Source organism: Phycodurus eques, chromosome 5 (assembly GCF_024500275.1).
Source record: "Phycodurus eques isolate BA_2022a chromosome 5, UOR_Pequ_1.1, whole genome shotgun sequence".
NCBI lineage: Eukaryota > Metazoa > Chordata > Actinopteri > Syngnathiformes > Syngnathidae > Phycodurus > Phycodurus eques.
The window spans coordinates 1,052,124-1,070,271 of NC_084529.1; the positions used below are offsets into that span (position 1 = coordinate 1,052,124).

The 18,148-nt window shown below is 42.5% G+C and overlaps 1 protein-coding gene across 1 annotated transcript in view; it reads left to right on the plus strand.

Annotated features, from left to right (window-relative positions):
- mrpl23 (mitochondrial ribosomal protein L23) overlaps window positions 1–16,671 on the plus strand; it is a 63,836-nt gene extending 47,165 nt beyond the window's left edge. The window contains exon 5 of the mRNA XM_061677478.1: window positions 16,000–16,671. Coding sequence (XP_061533462.1) covers window positions 16,000–16,164 — 165 coding nt within the window. The 3' untranslated portion in view covers window positions 16,165–16,671. The remainder of the gene's footprint in view (window positions 1–15,999) is intronic.
- Window positions 16,672–18,148: the final 1,477 nt, after the last annotated feature.

The window sequence follows — 18,148 nt, forward strand, 5'->3', positions numbered from 1 at the left end:
ATAGGCCCCTGCTGATGCATTTCCTGTTTTGCTATGTGTCTTCGTTTTTTATTTCCTCCACCAGCTGGCCATGCATTCCTGAGAGTTGAAGAGGGGGGCAGGGACATTGCCTGGATGTTTACGTTGCAGTTGTATGTAGGGGTGACTGTATGTGTGTGGTTTTGTGCAGGGGTCTTAGTGTGTGTGTGTGTGTGTGTGTGCGTGCGTGCATGTGTGTTTGGTAGCCTAGATAGTTGGAGCTGGGGTGCTTGACGGAGGTGATTGAAATGGAGAGGGTGGGGCTGTTGTTTACATGAGTAGCAGGGGGAGAAATGGGGTACATTGTGGGGGTTGGGGTTGACATAGATGGAAGGGATCATGAGAGTGAACAGCTGTTAATGTGTGTGTATGTGTGCGTCATGGTGGTTAGGTTCACGACAGGCGAGGTTTAGGTGTGAGGTAGAAAAGTGGGCGGTTCAAGATAGAAGACGATCAGATTCACCGTTTGTTGTTCACGGCATGGGAATATTTGGTTGTGTTGTTCCAAGTTGTTGTTATCAGCAGAGTGTCCACTTCAACAGCAGATGGATGTCAGCATCTTTGTGGGTGGTTGGGTGTGTATTTAGATGGTGATGATCCTTTTCCTGAGAGCTCTGTTACCAAGGTCCAATGTCTCCAGTAGAAGGCTGGGAGTAGACATGCCCGGACATGAAAGCACACACAAATATACACACCTTCATACATGCACACACCCACGCACACAGTTTGTTACCAGGCAGAAGTATTTACTCATGTGTATTTATGTCTCACTGGACACAGTGTTCAGTCTCTCTCTTCCTTGTGTCTTGTTCATACACCTGTCTGACTCTTGATCTTTGTCCCTCAAAGCATGCATAAATAAGTTATGGGGTCTTTTAAGGACATTATGTTTACAGTGCGTTTATAAGAGTTTAAACGACAAAAGATTTTTCGTCTTCAACCAGACTTTAACGTGATTAAAGTCTGGTTGCAGACGATTCATTGATGACATCGTTGATCTATTTGAAGCGCAGTAAAGCAGTCCACAGCCTTTTTTGCACCACGGACTGGTGGCATAGAAAGGCATCCATCCATCCATTTTCTGTACCCCTTATCCACACGAGGGTCGCGGGAGTGCCAGAGCATATCCCAGCTATCTTTGGGCAAGAAGCGGGGTACACCCGGAACTGGTCACTTCCCAATTGCAGATAGAAAGGCATAGAACCAAATACAAGCTCATGATTAAAATACAACCCACAATTATGCTAAATGTCATTAGTGGGAGCCCTGCACGTTTTTCTCTTCAATGAACCGTCCGGATTCATCTCGTGTTGTGAGATGGGACATTGTAGGCAGGCTCCTACAAATTAAGCATTTCCCTGTTTCACTGTGTCTATTTCACTTGTGCTGTTATTGTATCATTGTGCTTGAGGATGGACTTGCATATTTTACCATCCTACTGGTCTCATTTTGGGTAAATATTTTCCACACATTTGTAGCCTCATACGGCTATGTAGTACTGCGGCAAATGTTAAGACACAGTGTCGTAAAGCAACACGAGTGTCGCGATGTTGGTTGGCGCGTATCGTGATTTTGTAATTTGTCACAATTTTTTCCCCTCCTAATGTCGATATTGAATATGACTCAATATTTATCGTATTAAAGTTTATAAATGTATAAAAGTGGACCAGACCAAATGGATTTAAATGATAAAGCAGGTTTATTTAACAATTGTAAACATCACAAATAAATACATATTTCTAAATATAACGATCTCAAAATTAGTAATGCACCAAAATGAAATTACACAGATATACTTCCCAAATGATAGATGTGCCCTTTTTTTAAAAGGGCGATTTATGGCTCGCTCGTCGCTAGCATCTTCTCCTCCAGGTTGGCATAAATCTCATGGATTAGCGAAAAGAATAGAAAATAAAATCGATGATCCCTTTTTCCATATCGACCACTAATAAAATATTGATCGAATCAAGCTCCTCGATACAGACCATAACTTTTTGTGACATGAATAAAGTTCTCATTATCGCACAGTTGTTTCCCACACATTATTGAATGTAACTTTTTGGCCAGAAGAAGTAGCTTAAATTCGCGCCTCTGCGCTTGTTCCTTGCTGCTAGTTCCGTGGTCCCGTTGGTATGAATATTTTAAGAGGCTAACTAATATTCTTATCCACTTATTCTTGTAGTCTCTGACCAGTGCCAACTTATGGAGACTGTGTCGACTTGTTAGCCAGACTTTTCACTGCTACACAGAGCCTTGATAGCCCGGCGATGGCTGCAGAGGGGCGAGTCATAAATCGGTTCTGTAAATTGGCAGATTGGAAGACGAGGAGCCAAAAACACATTAGCAGTTTGTCGAATTCGAGCTTTAAACGTCGACTTTAAAAGTCAACTAATTGGGTCAAACCCTAGTTTATATCTTGATGGCTCGATATTTTTTAATTTATTTTAATACATGTAATTAAATCTAATACGTAAAAAAATAAACAAGAAGAAGACGTGTTTTCAAAAGCGTGTCTTAACTTTGTTAAAATAAATGACCAGTTGCCTCAGTGCAACACTTGGAATAAGATTATTAGTGTCTGACGCACTTCGAGCCTCAGCCTATACTGCGCTGAGCTTCAGTGAAGTCAACTCTGTCAATTAGGTGAGTGAAACAATACAATATGTCTATGCCAACATTGAGACAGCGAACAAGGTAAACAGTTGGTTGCACTTTTACACTGATCTTTATTTTATTTTATTTTTTATTTTAGTTTATTTTAGTCTTCAAACCAACATAAGCACCGTTGACGACAAAAAAAAAAAAAAAAAAAAGCTTAACATCACAATGAATTGGGACAAAATTCAAATAAACGTTTCACAATATCACAAACACTAACCTTGTGCCTCAGCGGTGGGTAGGGAAAGGAATCAATGTTTTATAGCATTTGGTTCCATCCATTGAAAAAAATATTTAAAAATCACCGGTGCCGTGTGAAGTTACTTTTCGTGCCAAAATGCTGAGTTCCGGTGCGTACCCTTCAAAATAAAAGGCTACAATTTTAAAATAGGAAGTTAAGTTAAAACATGCACATATAAACCATTTGATGGGATGAAACAGTCCCAAATAGCTATTTTAACAATGCTATATTTAACTTTTAGCTGAAACATTAATTAATGAATATTAAGTCAATTTGGTTAGTTCCACACACACTGCCTGTTAGTTAATAGGTTTGATATTGATACTGGTTATAAAGAACCCCGAGTCAAATGTTCATTTTAGTCGAGGCTATGAGCTGCTAAGAAAATTGATTTTCATAATTTGGACACTCTTTATTTAAACCATGCAAACTTTTTTTGACCCATCCCCCTAAAAGAACCGGAATCGATAATCATTTGGAACCGGAATCGCTCAAATTCAAACGATGCCCAACCCTACCGGCTGTACAATTCAAGTGTGGTGTGAGTGGCTATGTTAATTATAAACGTCTATAGGACCAGAGTGTGAGTGAGGGGATGGCCAAGCAATTCACATATTCATGAGTTATTTGTCGCAATAAATGACTGGCCCCACACCCAGCGAAAAAGTCCCAACGGTGTGTGCATGCAGACACATACAAGTGAATTTGCACTGTTTTGCATGCACAATGCATGCACACTGACAGAAGTGTCCTGTCGGAGCAGTGCCTCCACCGCAGAGGCTGAGGACCCCACCCAATCAATCGAGAGGCGGGATCTGGCCCAGAAATCCACTCGAGAGCAGTCTGGCAGACGGGACACCTCCCACACCGAGGGACCCAGGGCAGTCCGCTGGCCCCACCGAGGCGCCACGACAACCGGCCACCGAAAGGAGCCTGCAGGGCTGGCACCTCCCCAGCCAACCCCCACACTCCCACCCCCACTACCCCTCCACCCCCAGGAGAGCTAGACGGTCCCCCAACCCGCAGGACACACGATGCAGCTAGTCTCCGCCCAGCCCGAAGGTGGGACAGTGTCCCTTGTTTGTCGGAAAGGAGGGCGGATAGGGGTGCCCGACAAGGGAACGATAAGGGCGGGGGGAAGCCGCGGGGCATGAGAGGGGAGACCCAATGCCAAGCAGCCATCCAGCTCGGAGGGCCCGACCTCAGGAGCACCGCAATGAAGCTAGTGAAAACCCACCTCCCCCCCAATTACCATGACTGCCAGGTTCCCCACAGGGCTGCCAGGCAGTGTTGCCTAACAGCCAAATCCCCCCCGCCCCTCCGCCCCCTCCTTCTAGAGATGGGTGTATATGGTGCAGTAAAAGAAATGGGATGAGTGTGTGTGATGCATTAAAATCCTGGGGGGCAGCCAAGGCAGAGGAGCAGGACGGAATGAAACCCGGTCCGACACCCGCAATCTCCCTACCCCACACCAGTCCCCCAGGGAACCCTGGATATGTGTGTGCGCGGCCAGATGTGACTAGTGAGAAAAATATTTACAGTGAGTGGTGTGAGTGTGTGCTCGGTAGTGATTGAGAGGCATGGCTCTTGCGGGTCGGGCCCATCAGGCAGCACAACCACAGACAAAGAGGGCCGCCGTACCCAGCCCCGCAGCACCGCAACCATTTAAAGTAACAGGGAAAATGTCAGTAACATGTCAGGAGCCTTACATTTTTTTCCCCTTGGATCCAGAATCCTGTGGTGCCTTGAGATATGATTGACCTGAGTTATGAGCTTTTCGAGATACGAGCCATCGTTCAGACAATTTTGCTTTTTGACATTGTGAGCAGAAACTTGAGATACGAGCACTGTATGATGGCAGTGAACTCAACAAGCAGCAGTTTGGCAAATCGAACAATTCTACAAAAAAGAGGCTTCAAGCTGTTTAATGCCACTCGCAGATGAGATTTACTGTCAAAATACAAATAAAACAACGAAAATGGCAGGTTGTGTATTCCAACCTCAGAAGAGTCAAACTCAATGCTAACACATGAAAATACCATTGATGTGCTAACAGTTAGAATTGATAGTCACTGTTAGGCCTGTCACAATATTTTTTTAAGATGATATATTTGCCCAAAAACTATTACCATAAATGAATTTTTTTATGCCCCTTAAAATCATGAAAAATAACACCCACCCTCGAGCTGGAAGACTGTGTGGTTGGTGGGCTGAAGACGAGAACTTTACATGCCAATCAAATATATGGTGACGTTCGCTGGCTGAATAACGTGTCCCCCTGAAGTTCTGTTTGATAAACAGTCAACTTTCCAGTGTTTGTTTTAATTGGGGACTAACACGCACAACAACTCGGAGAGAGGCACTGACGTTTTAAACGACTGAACTCATTAGCTCGTGGACTGGCTTCTTAGATCGCGGGCTAGCTCGTTAGGTCACGAGCTAGCGAGCTAAAGGCTTGGCCCGAACGGATTAATGGCACTTTCATTCATTTCAATCTGAAAGATGATTTGAGATTATGAGTGTTTTTAGTTAAGAGTGTGGTCACGGAACGAAATAAACTTGTATCTGAAGGCGTCACTGTACTAGATCTGCATGAAACTTCCAAATTTTTACCTGTTATGTTCATAATTATGGACTTACTCAATGATTTGTCAGGTGACAAAGTGCTTTTGTTTGAATTGTACACTCACTGTGTCACTGATGGTGTAGTGGTACACTCGCCTGACTTTGGTTCAGTTCCCACTCAGTGACGGTGTGAATGTGAGTGCGAATGGTTGTCCGTGTCTCTATGTGCCCCGTGACTGACTGGCGACCAGTTCAGGGTGTCGTCCTCCTTTCGGCCGAAGTCATCTGGGATAGGCTCCAGCGCCCCACGACCCTAATCAGGATAAGCGGTGTTGAAAATGAATGGTTGGATGTACACAATTTGTCAAAGGTACCCTAACCCTTTCCAAAAGTAAACGTATGTATTCTGACAGTAATTTGCTGCTTTAAAACTCAAATGAGGCAGTCGATTACCCAGACAACTGAATCAACGTCAACAGAGCAATCTCGTCTGACCTTTCCAGGCCTCCCTCTTCTACTCAAGACTGTTTTGACACACTGGAACACCTCCAAATGACCTCACTAGTGGTCATATTTGCTTATGATGGTTCCAGCAAATGTGGAAGAGGAAATATTTTCTTCAGAACTAATTTGAATCAGATTTTGTGAAGGGGACAACCTTTCCCACTAACCACGCTTCACCCCCACACTGACGCACACACAGAGACATCCACACACACACACACACACACACACACATGCATATGTACACACTCCCCAACACCACTACTTCCTCATCTTCATATATGTCCCTCACTCATCTGTTTTTGGAATGTCGGACTAAGGTCTGGACAGAGGAAAAATAGTGACGACAGATTCAGAGTGTGGATGTGTTTCTCTGTGTTATTGAGAAAGTAAGAGTGAATGTGTGGGCCACCCATAGACCTGCCTGCTCAAGCTGTTCACAATCATCTGGCCACATCTCTCCAATTTTTACATCTTCTTTCCTGCCTCTCCAACTTCTCCTTAGCTGTTCCTTTTCTGTGATTGTCGAAAAAAAACGTGCATTATTATTCTAACAAACTACAGACTGAAGGCCAACATTGGCCTTCTGCAATGGTTGCAATGGGTTGGTGCCTGAACCCAACGTAAACGGTTGGTGTGCATGTTTAGATTGAGTCGGCTGATCTCTGCAGCTTTTCAGAGCATTTTCAAACTTATCTTTAATATTGAAGACGAGATCGTGTTTCTTATTCATCCATCCATTTTATGTACTGCTTATCCTCAAGATGAAGACTAAGTTTTCCATTTATTTTTATAAATGTGCCCTGCGATTGACTGATGACCAGTTCAGGCTGTCCCCTGCCTCTCAGTGCAGGAATTACTTTAAAAAGCCAATCAAACTTTTCATCTATACTATACTTTTCATGTCGTAGGTCACTTAGCATTACCCAAATTAATTCTATTTGCTAAATGCCAGACTAATGAGTGGTTTTATATATGTTTCAAAAATAGATTGACGTTTTTAATTACTTTCTTCAAACTCAAAAGTTTACATGACTGTTACTTTACCTTTAAACAATTTGGGGAAACCCAGATGATGTCATGTCTTTGGAAGCTTCTGATATATTTATTGACATTTGAATTAAATAGAGACACACTTGTGGATGTATTTGTACTCGGCGCACCTGAAACACACTGCTTATTTGTGTAACATCATTGGAAGTCAAAGGAAATCAGCCAAGATATTAGGAAGAGAATTGTGGACTTGCACAAGATGGTTTCCGTGTCCCAGAGATCAATGTGCTTTGGTAAATTCTACTTGGTAAATGCCAGAATAATGAGAGCCGTTTTAAAAATAAATTGACATTTTTAATTACTTTCTTAAAGCTCAAAAGGTTTACATACATACGTACAGTAAGATTACTTTGCCTTTAAACAATTTTGGGAAAACCAGATGATGTCATGTCTTTGGAAGCTTCTGATCACACTGCTTATTTGTGTAACATCATTGGAAGTCAAAAGAAATCAGCCAGGATATCAGGAAGAGAAGTTTGGACTTGCACAAGATGGCATATTAATTCAAGAACAAAAGCAAAAGATATGGGAAGATGCTGGCTGAAGAGGGTGTGTCATTAACAAGGACTGGACTGACATGGACTGGAAGTCCACTCTGCCAGCAAGGAGCCATTACTCCAAAAGAAACGTTTTAAAAAGCCACATTACAGTTTGCAATGCAAATTTTTGGAGAGCTGTCCTGTGGTCTGACGAAACTAAAACGGAACTGTTTGGCCATAATGAGCATCGTTAGGTTTGGAGGAAAAAGAGCTTGAAAACCTTAAAACATCGTCCCAACTGTGAAATACGGAGGTGGTAGCATCATGTTGTGGGCTTGCATTTTATAAAGAGGGACTGGTGCACTTGACAAAATTGATGGCTTCATGAGGAAAGAACATCTCAAGGCATCAGCCAGGAAGTTAAAGCTTTGGCACAAATGGATCTTCAGCTGAAGAACATATCCAGAGTGAAGGCTTACATGTGCTAAGCAGACCAGGAGAAGCTCATCCATGCTTTTATCTCAAGTGCACTTGACTACTGTAATGGTCTTCTGACTGGATACCCTGAAAGAGCATTAAACGGCAGCAGCTCATTCAGAACGCATCAGCTCGGGTTCTGACTAGAACAGAGAGGCCAGAACGTATTACTCCAATTCTAAAGTCTCTACCCCGGCTCCCAGTCAGTCAGCTGTAGAATAGATTTTAAAGTTCTTCTACTGGTCTATAAGCTACGATATGGTTCAGGCCTTAAATGCATGAAATAAATGCTAATGGAATATAAAGCCAGTAGGGCTCTGAGATCTACCGACTCAGGTCAAATAGTGGCGCACAGAGTCCAAAGCAAACATTGTGAAGTAGCATTTACAGTGCCGTGAAAAAGTATTGGCGCCCTTCTCAGATTCTTACATATTTGCAGTTTCCCCACTTTAAGATCATCAAACAAATGTAATTATCAGATAAATATCACCCAAGTGAACTTAAAATCTGGTTTTTAAATAATTTCATTTATTAAGGGGAAAAAATATTCAAAGTTACCTGGCCCTGTGTGAAAAAAGTAATTACACTCCTTGTTAAATCATGAATTAATTATGGCTAATCACAATTTTTGGTTGGCTTCCTTTACAAACCACATCTGCCATTTCGAAGTGATTACACAGCAGATATACAGCAATTAAATGGGTAAATATGATTCAGAATGCGCCTTCTGCTTTCGGTCTTCGGCTCTATCCGGCGCTGTGACGTAACACGAGCCAAACGGCCTGTTCATTCGGCGTTGTGTGCTGTTGTTCCCGTCCTTATATATTTGTTGTCATATGATTTAGCGATTTCACCGTGGTTTATCGTGTGGCATTTGGTTGTACAAATGATTCAGGCCGTGGCAAGAGTTTCTTTGGCTTTCCAAGTGAAAAAGGAAAACGTGACCATTGGATAGGGAAAGTCAATCGACAGGAACCTGCTCAGCTACGGGTCCCTCGCAAGCATTCCAAACTCTGTGCTGATCACTTCGAACCGGAGTGTTTTGAGAAAGACTTTGCAGAAAGCATTGGATACACAAGTGTAGTTCGGCAGAAGCTGAAAACAGCTGCGGTGCCAACTATTTTTCCTACAGTCATCTGGACCTCAACCGCCAGCAAGAGAACTAAATCTCGCAGCCGCCACGGTGCAGAAGAAATTAAAATTGAAACCCACTGAGACCACTGTCTCTTTTTCAAGAGATTTCACGCCAAGAAACCCAAAGAATACTGACCAGATGTACATAATGCACGTACAATAAAATACTCGATAATATCATAACAAATAAATATAAGCGGGATGGCTGACATTGGATGGATGACAGCATTCAATTTTTTTGAATTCCTGATTTCGTGGGTTTCATGACCTGGAAGTCCAAATTATGTCAAAATAAACAAATACCTACTTGAAATTGTTTAAATTGTGGGCCCTGAATCTATAATTTATGAAAGTTTAACGTTCTGAATGGAATTATGGAAATAACTAAACTTTTCCATGATAATCCAATTTTCTGGAAAGGGTCAGTTGTGAGAAGTGTTGGTTTACAAAGTCAACCGATGATTGACTACTGTCACTGCGCTAAGGTTATCGATAACTCAGTATTTATCTGATAAATATATATCCTTACACTGCAAAGCCACATAAGAAATCCGAACAAAGTTGCCAATTTGTGCTTGCCAGGGAACTGGGTGGCAGCACGGTGGACGAACGGTTAGAGCGTCTGCCTCCCCGGGTTCAATCCCCGGCCCCGCCTGTGTGGAGTTTGCATGTTCTCCCCGTGCCTGCGTGGCTTTTCTCCGGGTACTCCCGAAAAACATGCATGGTAGGTGAATTGAAGACTCTCAATTGCCCGTAGGTGTGAATGGTTGTTTGTTTCTATGTGCCCTGCGATTGGCTGGCAACCAGTTCAGGGTGTACCCCGCCTCCTGCCCGATGATAGGCTCCAGCGCTCCCGCGACCCGCGTGAGGATAAGTGGCTCAGATAATGGATGGATGGAAGGAAGGAAACTTGGTTGGGGAAAATCCACTCAACTGTCAAACTTGTTTTTTTCCAGCTGAGAACAATCTTTAAAGGGAATAAAATATGGAATCACTAAAAGGGGAAAATTGTTGACTCTTTAATGAACAGGTTGCCTATGTGTTTCCATTTTTAAATGTATTCTTTATTCAAATAAGTACATAGATGTTGATGTCAGAGAGAGCAATTCGTTCTTGGAAAGCCACGGGTAACAACATGCGGAGGTTTGCCCCGACACACCACATAAACAGCTACTTCTTTTATCTGTTGCAAAATGCATCAATCATGACAAGTACAGAATTGGAATCAGATTTTTTTTAATTCCCTCAGCTACTTGCCTGCCAAAATCTGTAACCTTGATACATCGCCAAAAACTTTGTCCAATAAACAAGCTACTTGAGAGTCCATCTGACCTTGATTTACTAGCTGCACTTTTTTAGCAATTGGTAATGTGACCTTAAATGAACTAGATCTTTTTTTTTTTTTTTTCATTTATTATTATTATTATTATTATTATTATTTATTTTTTTTAAAAGCAGCTATTGCACCCACGCATGGTTAGGACCAAGAAAGCTGACGCGCAAATGTGTGTTGGCACCTTTATCCGCACACTTGCACATCACCTTCCCGACACACACACACAGACGTAGACGCGTGAACTCACCCAGACTGGGGTCTCCCCCAGCTCTAATCCCTGTAACCTCTCCACTGTGATCTCTCCTTCTGTAGTTCGCCAGACTCTCCTACCGTGTGCTGAAACTGGATTAAACCACAACTTGAATACCTTCTGTCACCGTCATTCACACACTTAAGTACAACACACACTCGCGCACTCCATCAGTTGTCAAAATGACTCCTCTGGTATGATTCATCCCACCACACAGCCACCGCAGCCGCAAAACCCACAGACTCAAGAGATTTCTCACTGTGTTCGTCAACACCTCTCTTTCAGTGTACTGGCCAGATATGGTCATAGTTAAAGCCTGACCACCAACATTTGGTTGCATTTATTTAATGAACTGCCTTGTGGATGCTATTTCTCTTCAGAGGCTTTTGGATTATCCCTCCCCAACAATTGCTATAAAGTCAGTCGCATTGTCAGACTGTTTAAAGCCTTTTTAAGATTGACCTCAGTGAGAGTTCCTCTTTTCAGAAATTCGGTCATGTGCGGTCACCCAAGAAGTTGGAGTACATAACCCCACCCCTCATTCACATCTGATTGAGCTCAACATGTGCTCTGAAAAAGGCTGTTCTCAGATTGTGAAAGCATTCTATTTTTGATGTATTCTGTTTTATTGTCGCCATGTGATCTCAAGTGGTTTTTGCAGATGTCCGATTTGTAAAGTTAATGTCAAATACCGTCGGGGTGAATTTAATCTATTGGAGATTTTTTTTTCTTCTTCTTCAAATTTGATAGTTGTTGAAGTATGAAACATGCATGAGAGTTTTCCCTTTAGCTTGTCTGAGATTATCTGATACCTCTTTATGACTTTTTTTTTTTTTTTTCTTTCACAGCAGGTTAAATGAGCCTTTTGTGCCCACAGCAGGTGACTGTGCCATAAAGTTCTATTCAAACTCAAACTGGAAAAGAGACATGCACAGTCACCTTCCTCTTTTTATCAAAGACTTTAACACATCAACTCAGAACAACTATATCTTCTGTATTTCATACTTAAATCTCAGCCTATGAATAATAGAAGACGCACCCTGCTCACATTTTCCTCGTATTGATTTCACATGCATTCCAAGGCTGCCGGACACAGTATTTTCTCTGCTCTTTTTTTCATAAGGAAAAAGTATTATACTTGAATACACAAAAACCTTTTTCCTCCACAAGCTATTTTTGTACTTCGTGGCCATTTTGTGGCAAATTAGAAGCAAAGGTCACATAGAACAAAGTTGTTCTTTGTGTGCGTCTTTTCATTTCTTTTCACTTCCCATCTTTCTCTGTGTTTGCAAACTGGATTTGTCCAGCTTGGGCTCTGACAACCTTGTTCACCAACATGAATCTTGATTCGATTTAGGGACATTTTTCTGAAGTAACTATTGTACCTTACAGACCTAAAAGTGGACACAACCCAGTGAAGCTGTGTAATAGTCGGCGACGCAGCAGGTTTCCCCAGACTGCAGGAAAGGTGCTCACTTCTCCAGTGTGTCACCAAAAGACATTTGCTTGCTATGTTCACCACTGGAACAAATGAAAGAAATAGTGAAGTCAGATTGTTTTTCCGAGGCTAACAACAGATAAGAAATGTGCTGTATTGGATACTTGAACATACAACACTGTTTTGAAACAAATAGTGCGAACTTGGAACTTCAAAACGGATCTCAAAGTGTTCAAAAACAATTGCGTTATTATTCCCATGTGAACAATGAAAAACATTTTTGAAAACGGGACGTTTGTTCAATCTGGGCACGCGCAAATACTTCCCAGTCACGAAGGGGGAGGTTGAACACGTTGTAACTTTGTGCTTCGAACGCTTTCTCAACAAAAGGTACATTTATTGCATTGCTGCCGTGTCCGGCAGAGCCACGAACGTACAAAAGTCGTCATTCACATTCCACATACTGTATACGACCAGGGGTATTCAAAAGACTGTTTCATTTCGTGTGTGAAGAGCAGTTGGTACCATCGCCAACTACCGTCCAGCGTGCTGTCCGCGTTTGTTTTAGCAGTTTTTGCAGATCTGTGTAAGTGGGAATCGTTGTGACGAGGTTGTTGTCGGTATGTGAAACTTCAAAACAAAGGAAAAGCATTTCTTTCAAGTTGTTGTAAAAGTGCTCTTAGTCTGAATCTTAAATGTGTCTGCAGTCTCTTACGGATGCCAAGATTTGGTTTCTTATCACCATTGTACCTCAGTTCTTCACCAGGCATCTTTCTGAGAGAAATTCTCTCGTCAAATCCAGTAACCTATTAAAATCAATTCCAATCTCAAAACTTGGATGGGGCAATTAGAGATTGGAACCACTGTTTTATTTTCTTTCCTTCTTTCTTTTCCTCTATCTGATGTTTGTTCCCTGGTTGTTTTGAACATTGCTTATGCATTTTGCATTGAACGCACTATGACCCTAACTCACTTACACTTTTAACTGCACACGTTCTCTGGAACATGGCAAGCTTTAAATTAGATCACCATAAGGCAACAAGCAGACATTGGAAGTTGAGACTGACTTCTTTCCAATTGAGGCAAACTGTGGGTGTAATGGGTGCTAAAGCGGGGTAGAGTTACATGGCCTGCAGTAGGAGCCTCATCCCGCTATTGCAGGATGGCAGCTCGATTCAATTGAGAGCTTGGTGAAGATGATGGCTGGATGAGGAAAAATATCTTCTTCCATTTCGTGATGGGCACAGCAGTTCTTTTGTGTGTATTGAATCACTAGAATCGGCTGCTGAAAAAGATTCGTTCAAAAGAATTCGTTTACCGAATCGTTCAGTTCTTTTTCACAGAATCATTCAAGTGCTTCCTCATTCAGTTAATGATTCAGCCCCGTGGTTCACGTTCACTCAACACGTTCACCGAAGGACTGTGCGTTGTTGTTGTCATGTATCGTAAACTAGGAAAAAGATTTGAAAACTAAAAAAAACGGAAGCTAAGTTATCACCTCCGTATCTCTCTCTCAGCAAGCTCTCGAACAAACGGTTTGCGTCGTGACTTGTTAAGCATCCATGTGGTGAGCTAAGCTACGGCACATATCCTTCCGACGTGCAGATCGATGTAAACATCCCATTCTTTTTTTCTTTTCAAGATGGAGGTCAGTTGTCTATTTAGCACAGTAGTCACAACTTTAATTAAAGCAGCAACTTGGTTAAAAACAAGTTACAAGGAGTTAAAAACATCTCCGTCAGAGACCAGCTCTGGTAGGAAGCGAGGAAGTTTTCAAGTGCGTAAACGATGATCATCGCGTATTTATGTCAAGACGAGCATGCGCGAACAGAGCGCAGCCTGAAACCATACCGTTGCACTCTTTAACATGATGAAACTTTACTTCTGATTGGTTTGGAAAAGATGAATATTCCACCCGATTATAGTCGGAATGCGAGCCGCCGTATAAACCCGTCTCAGTCTTCTCTAAATCACTCTCGTCCTTCCTCTCTCTCACCCACCCACGCACACACACACTTCCTCTCTTTAACACAGACGAATATATAAGGTGCGATAGGCAGACTGACACAGGACAGAACGTTTCCGCTGGGAGCACTTGGAGGCCGAGGGGGACAGGTTAAGTCAGTGCTGTAGTGCGATGACTATATTTGAAACAGAAAGACTTGTGTCTCACTATTTTCAGTGTCAGGGCTTAGGCTCACGTTCACACTGCAGGGCGTGATGCCCAATTTCGATTTGTTTGTTAAATCCGATCTTTTTATGCAGTCGTTCACGTTACAAAAACAAATGTGACGTCCACTGTCAACGCAACGTGTGGGTGAAGTGACACGCACGTGTGGCGCAGTTTTACCGAAGTAAAATGTCACAGCATTTGGAAGACAAGTAGTTTTTATCCTTCGTATTTGTCGCTGTTATATATTGCAGCCAGGTAAATAGAAAGTAGTTGTTGGCAATACGTAGTAAACTACTAAGAATGTAGGAATGTGTGAAATAGCTTCATTTGGCAGGTTCAACCATATTAAACCAGTTTCGACACAATCGTACACGTCAAAACCGAAAACATCACAGGATTGCTGTTGTGCACTCATGTTAAAGAGCGTCCACTGACGTCAAAAAACAGCCTGTTTTTGCATGTGTGACCTGACATCAGACATGAATTGATTATAGTTTAATGCCATTCTGTTATTATTTGTATTTCGAGTTGAGTCGTTGTTATTGCTTTATTAGCAGCTGAGATAAACCAAGCAGCTGGTGCCCATTAGTCTCATATCAACTGAGAAAGAAACATGTACACAACATGTACTTGCACCTGGCCACATACGTAATGAACCAAAGTAAATATACAATGATGATACCAGTGAAAGCTGCCTCTACACTCTCCCACTTTAAAAGGTTTTGGAAGCCCACTCCAGTCTGCCTCTCGGGAATCAAACCAAACTATGTGGTAATGAAAGGCTTGTCTCTCCCGGTATTTATTTGGGGGGGGGGGGGTTGGAAACAGACAATGTAACATTCACATCAGAGTCGGCCCATTCTTTTATGCCTACTCACTGAACCCAAACTAAATACTTGACATATTTAATCGGAATATTTGATATACAGTGCTGGCAATTTATTTCATGATGTTGGACCTAGATAATGAAAGTGGATTTGCCAGGTGGAAGCTGTTGCTGGTGTCAACTGGTGTTTGCAACTGTAGATCACCTTGGGGGATGGATTTATAATGATTATTGGTTTTCACACGATCCAAACAGGGATCCCTGGTTAAATTCTGGCTGTGGATGCAAGGGAGTCGTTTCAGGCTGCAATAATCTGGCTACCGTTGAAAGATGCTGTCCGGCGTCCATTGGAGAGGATGAGGACAGGCGGTGTTGGATGTGTGCATATTGCTGCACCCGCTGACCTGAGTGCTTGCGTGGGTGTGTGTGTGTGTGTGTGTGTGTGGGTGTGGGTGTGGGTGCTGTACTGCGCACTAACCTGACAGACTGGTGAGCCAGCAATGCATTAGCCATGGCTAGAGATTGGTATGGAATAAATAATGGATACCATCCTTTACCTCTGAATAAATCAGGACCGGAGAAATGGAGAGAGACAGGAGATTACATCCAGAAGAGAGCTGGAAAAATTGAAAGTCGGAGAGAGAACAGTGTTTGTCTAACCGGAGGAATAATATTGCGGTGTAAAATGTTGTCCTGCTTTCCAAATCTCACTTTTTGTATCTGCATTATTATCATTAAAACATCTTTAGAGGCAAACACGCGTTTCATTGTTTTTTTGGGATGAGAATGCTTGGTTTTCTTCAATAGTTTTTTTTTTTTTTTTTGCTCTTTTGACTTTGCATTTCAGTCTCAAGGCCAGACGTTCGGCTTTCCTGATATCTTCCCAGCAAAGACCAGCACGCCAGCAGAGGGTTCCATGGAGGAGATTCAGGAGAAGTTCATGGAGGACGAAAAGCAGAGGCAGAAACCTGACCCGAGGAGAGGAGGGGTCACGGAGTGGTTCGGACTCTGAGGCGGTTCACCTACGAGGAGGCTGTTTCATTGGGTGAACTACATTGAAGAAGCAACTGTTGGGATGTCACATCGACTCTTTTTCTGCATACATAGCTCACGAGCGCACAGGCCTCTTCGTGTGTGTGTACGAGAATTTTTTTGGAGACCAGTAGCTGGAGCCAGAACAGAATCCCCGGAGGAGGCAAATGGCTCGGCCTGTGTTTCATGAAACTGTCCCACCCTACAGAACCTCACTCACCTCCGATGACCTCCTCTTTGACGTTTTCTCTTGCCGCCTTCTTTTGGGCGACATTTTCTCTCCCCAAAAATCACGTTTGCTCAGAAGTCTCATTTTATGTCAATAATAAATGTGAAAAAAAGACTTAGGTATTTGTACAGTCCATTTTTAAGTCACATGTTAATAAAACAATGAACATGAACACAGTAAAGCACTCTTAAATTTGTTAAGACAAATGTGTCACCTGTCACGCAAGAGTTGTGAACCACTGCTACTGTAGGCTGTAAAACATTCAAACATAGTACCTTAAATTTTATAAGTGAATATGTCACCCTGGACAAAAGTACTGGGACAATGCTGAAGTCTGCAGAGGTCCTACGCAAGTATGGGGAAGTGCGGAATTTGATTTCATAAAATGTTTTACAGCGAAATTGGGGTCTGGCGTATGGCATTTTGAAATCTCAAATGTGTAGGAACCCGTGTGTAGGAAAATAACAAGCAAGTAAATCTTGAATGTTTGTGAAAATGTGTGAGCAGGCCGTTCTGTGCTTCCACCCCACAGTGAGGCACCATTGAGTTTCTCAGCCAATGACCGGCAGCTCGGCTGGCTGCAATTCCAGAGCAAAAGTTCCATTTTGAAACAGCAGCTGATGTACCATCATCATGTAAAAGTTCAAAGGTAAGCAGATCTGAAGTGTTAGTACAGATTAGCATGAGCTAACAGTGTTCCCGGCATTAGTTTCTGATAAAAATGTTCAGCTAAGTGGGTGGGTGGGGGGGGGAGTGTTTGTTTTTACCGTTGCCGCTGGCCCTTTTTAAAAATGTCTTTATTTTTTGAATTAAACCTTTGAATTCCTGTGTAATATGAAATCCACTTGAGGTGTGTTTTTCATCAAATACAATTCCCTCCAAAAGAATTGGAACGGCATCATGACTTACATCATCAATAAAGACAAGTGAGCCCGTTCCAGAAGCTGCCATGCATACCCAAGCCATGACATTACCTCCACCATGCTTCACACATGAACTTGTGTGTTTTGGATCATAAACAGATCTTTTCTCTCTCCATATTTGGTAGAGGTTAATGTTGGTCTCATCAGTCCATAAAACTTTGTTCCAAAGCTTTTGTAGCTCATCTCTGTACTACTTTGCAAAATCGAATCTGGCCTTCGGCTTCTTTTCGCTGATGAGTGCTTTGCATCTTGTGGTACGGCCTGTATATTTCTTCTCTCCAAGTCTTCTTTGAACAGTGGATTGTGATACTTTCAACCCTGCCCTGTGGAGGTTGGCAGTGATGTCACTGACTGTTGTCTTTGGGTGTTTCTTCACAGCTCTCACAATGTTTCTGTCATCAAGTGCTGTTGATACCCTTGGCCGACCCGTTCGAAGTCTGTTGCTCAGTACACCGGTAGTTTCTTTCTTTTTGAGGACGTTCCAAATTGTTGTATCGGCTATGCCCAATGTTTGTGCAATAGCTCTGATCGAGTTTCCCTCCTCTCTCAGCTTCAAAATGGTTTACTTTTCTCCCTTCGACAGCTCTCTGGTCTTCATGTTTGCTGAACAGCAAATGCAGTTTTCACAGGTGAAACCCAAAGCCAAAGACAAGCACTATCTAATGTTTAAGCAATCAGTCTAAAAGGCCACACCCGAGCAACTAGAAACACCCATCAGTCACGTTCCAATACGTGAATACAATACTTGAAAATTATCAGATCGTCACTCCATCTGATACTCCCTTCACCTCCAAGACATTCTAAGGTAACTC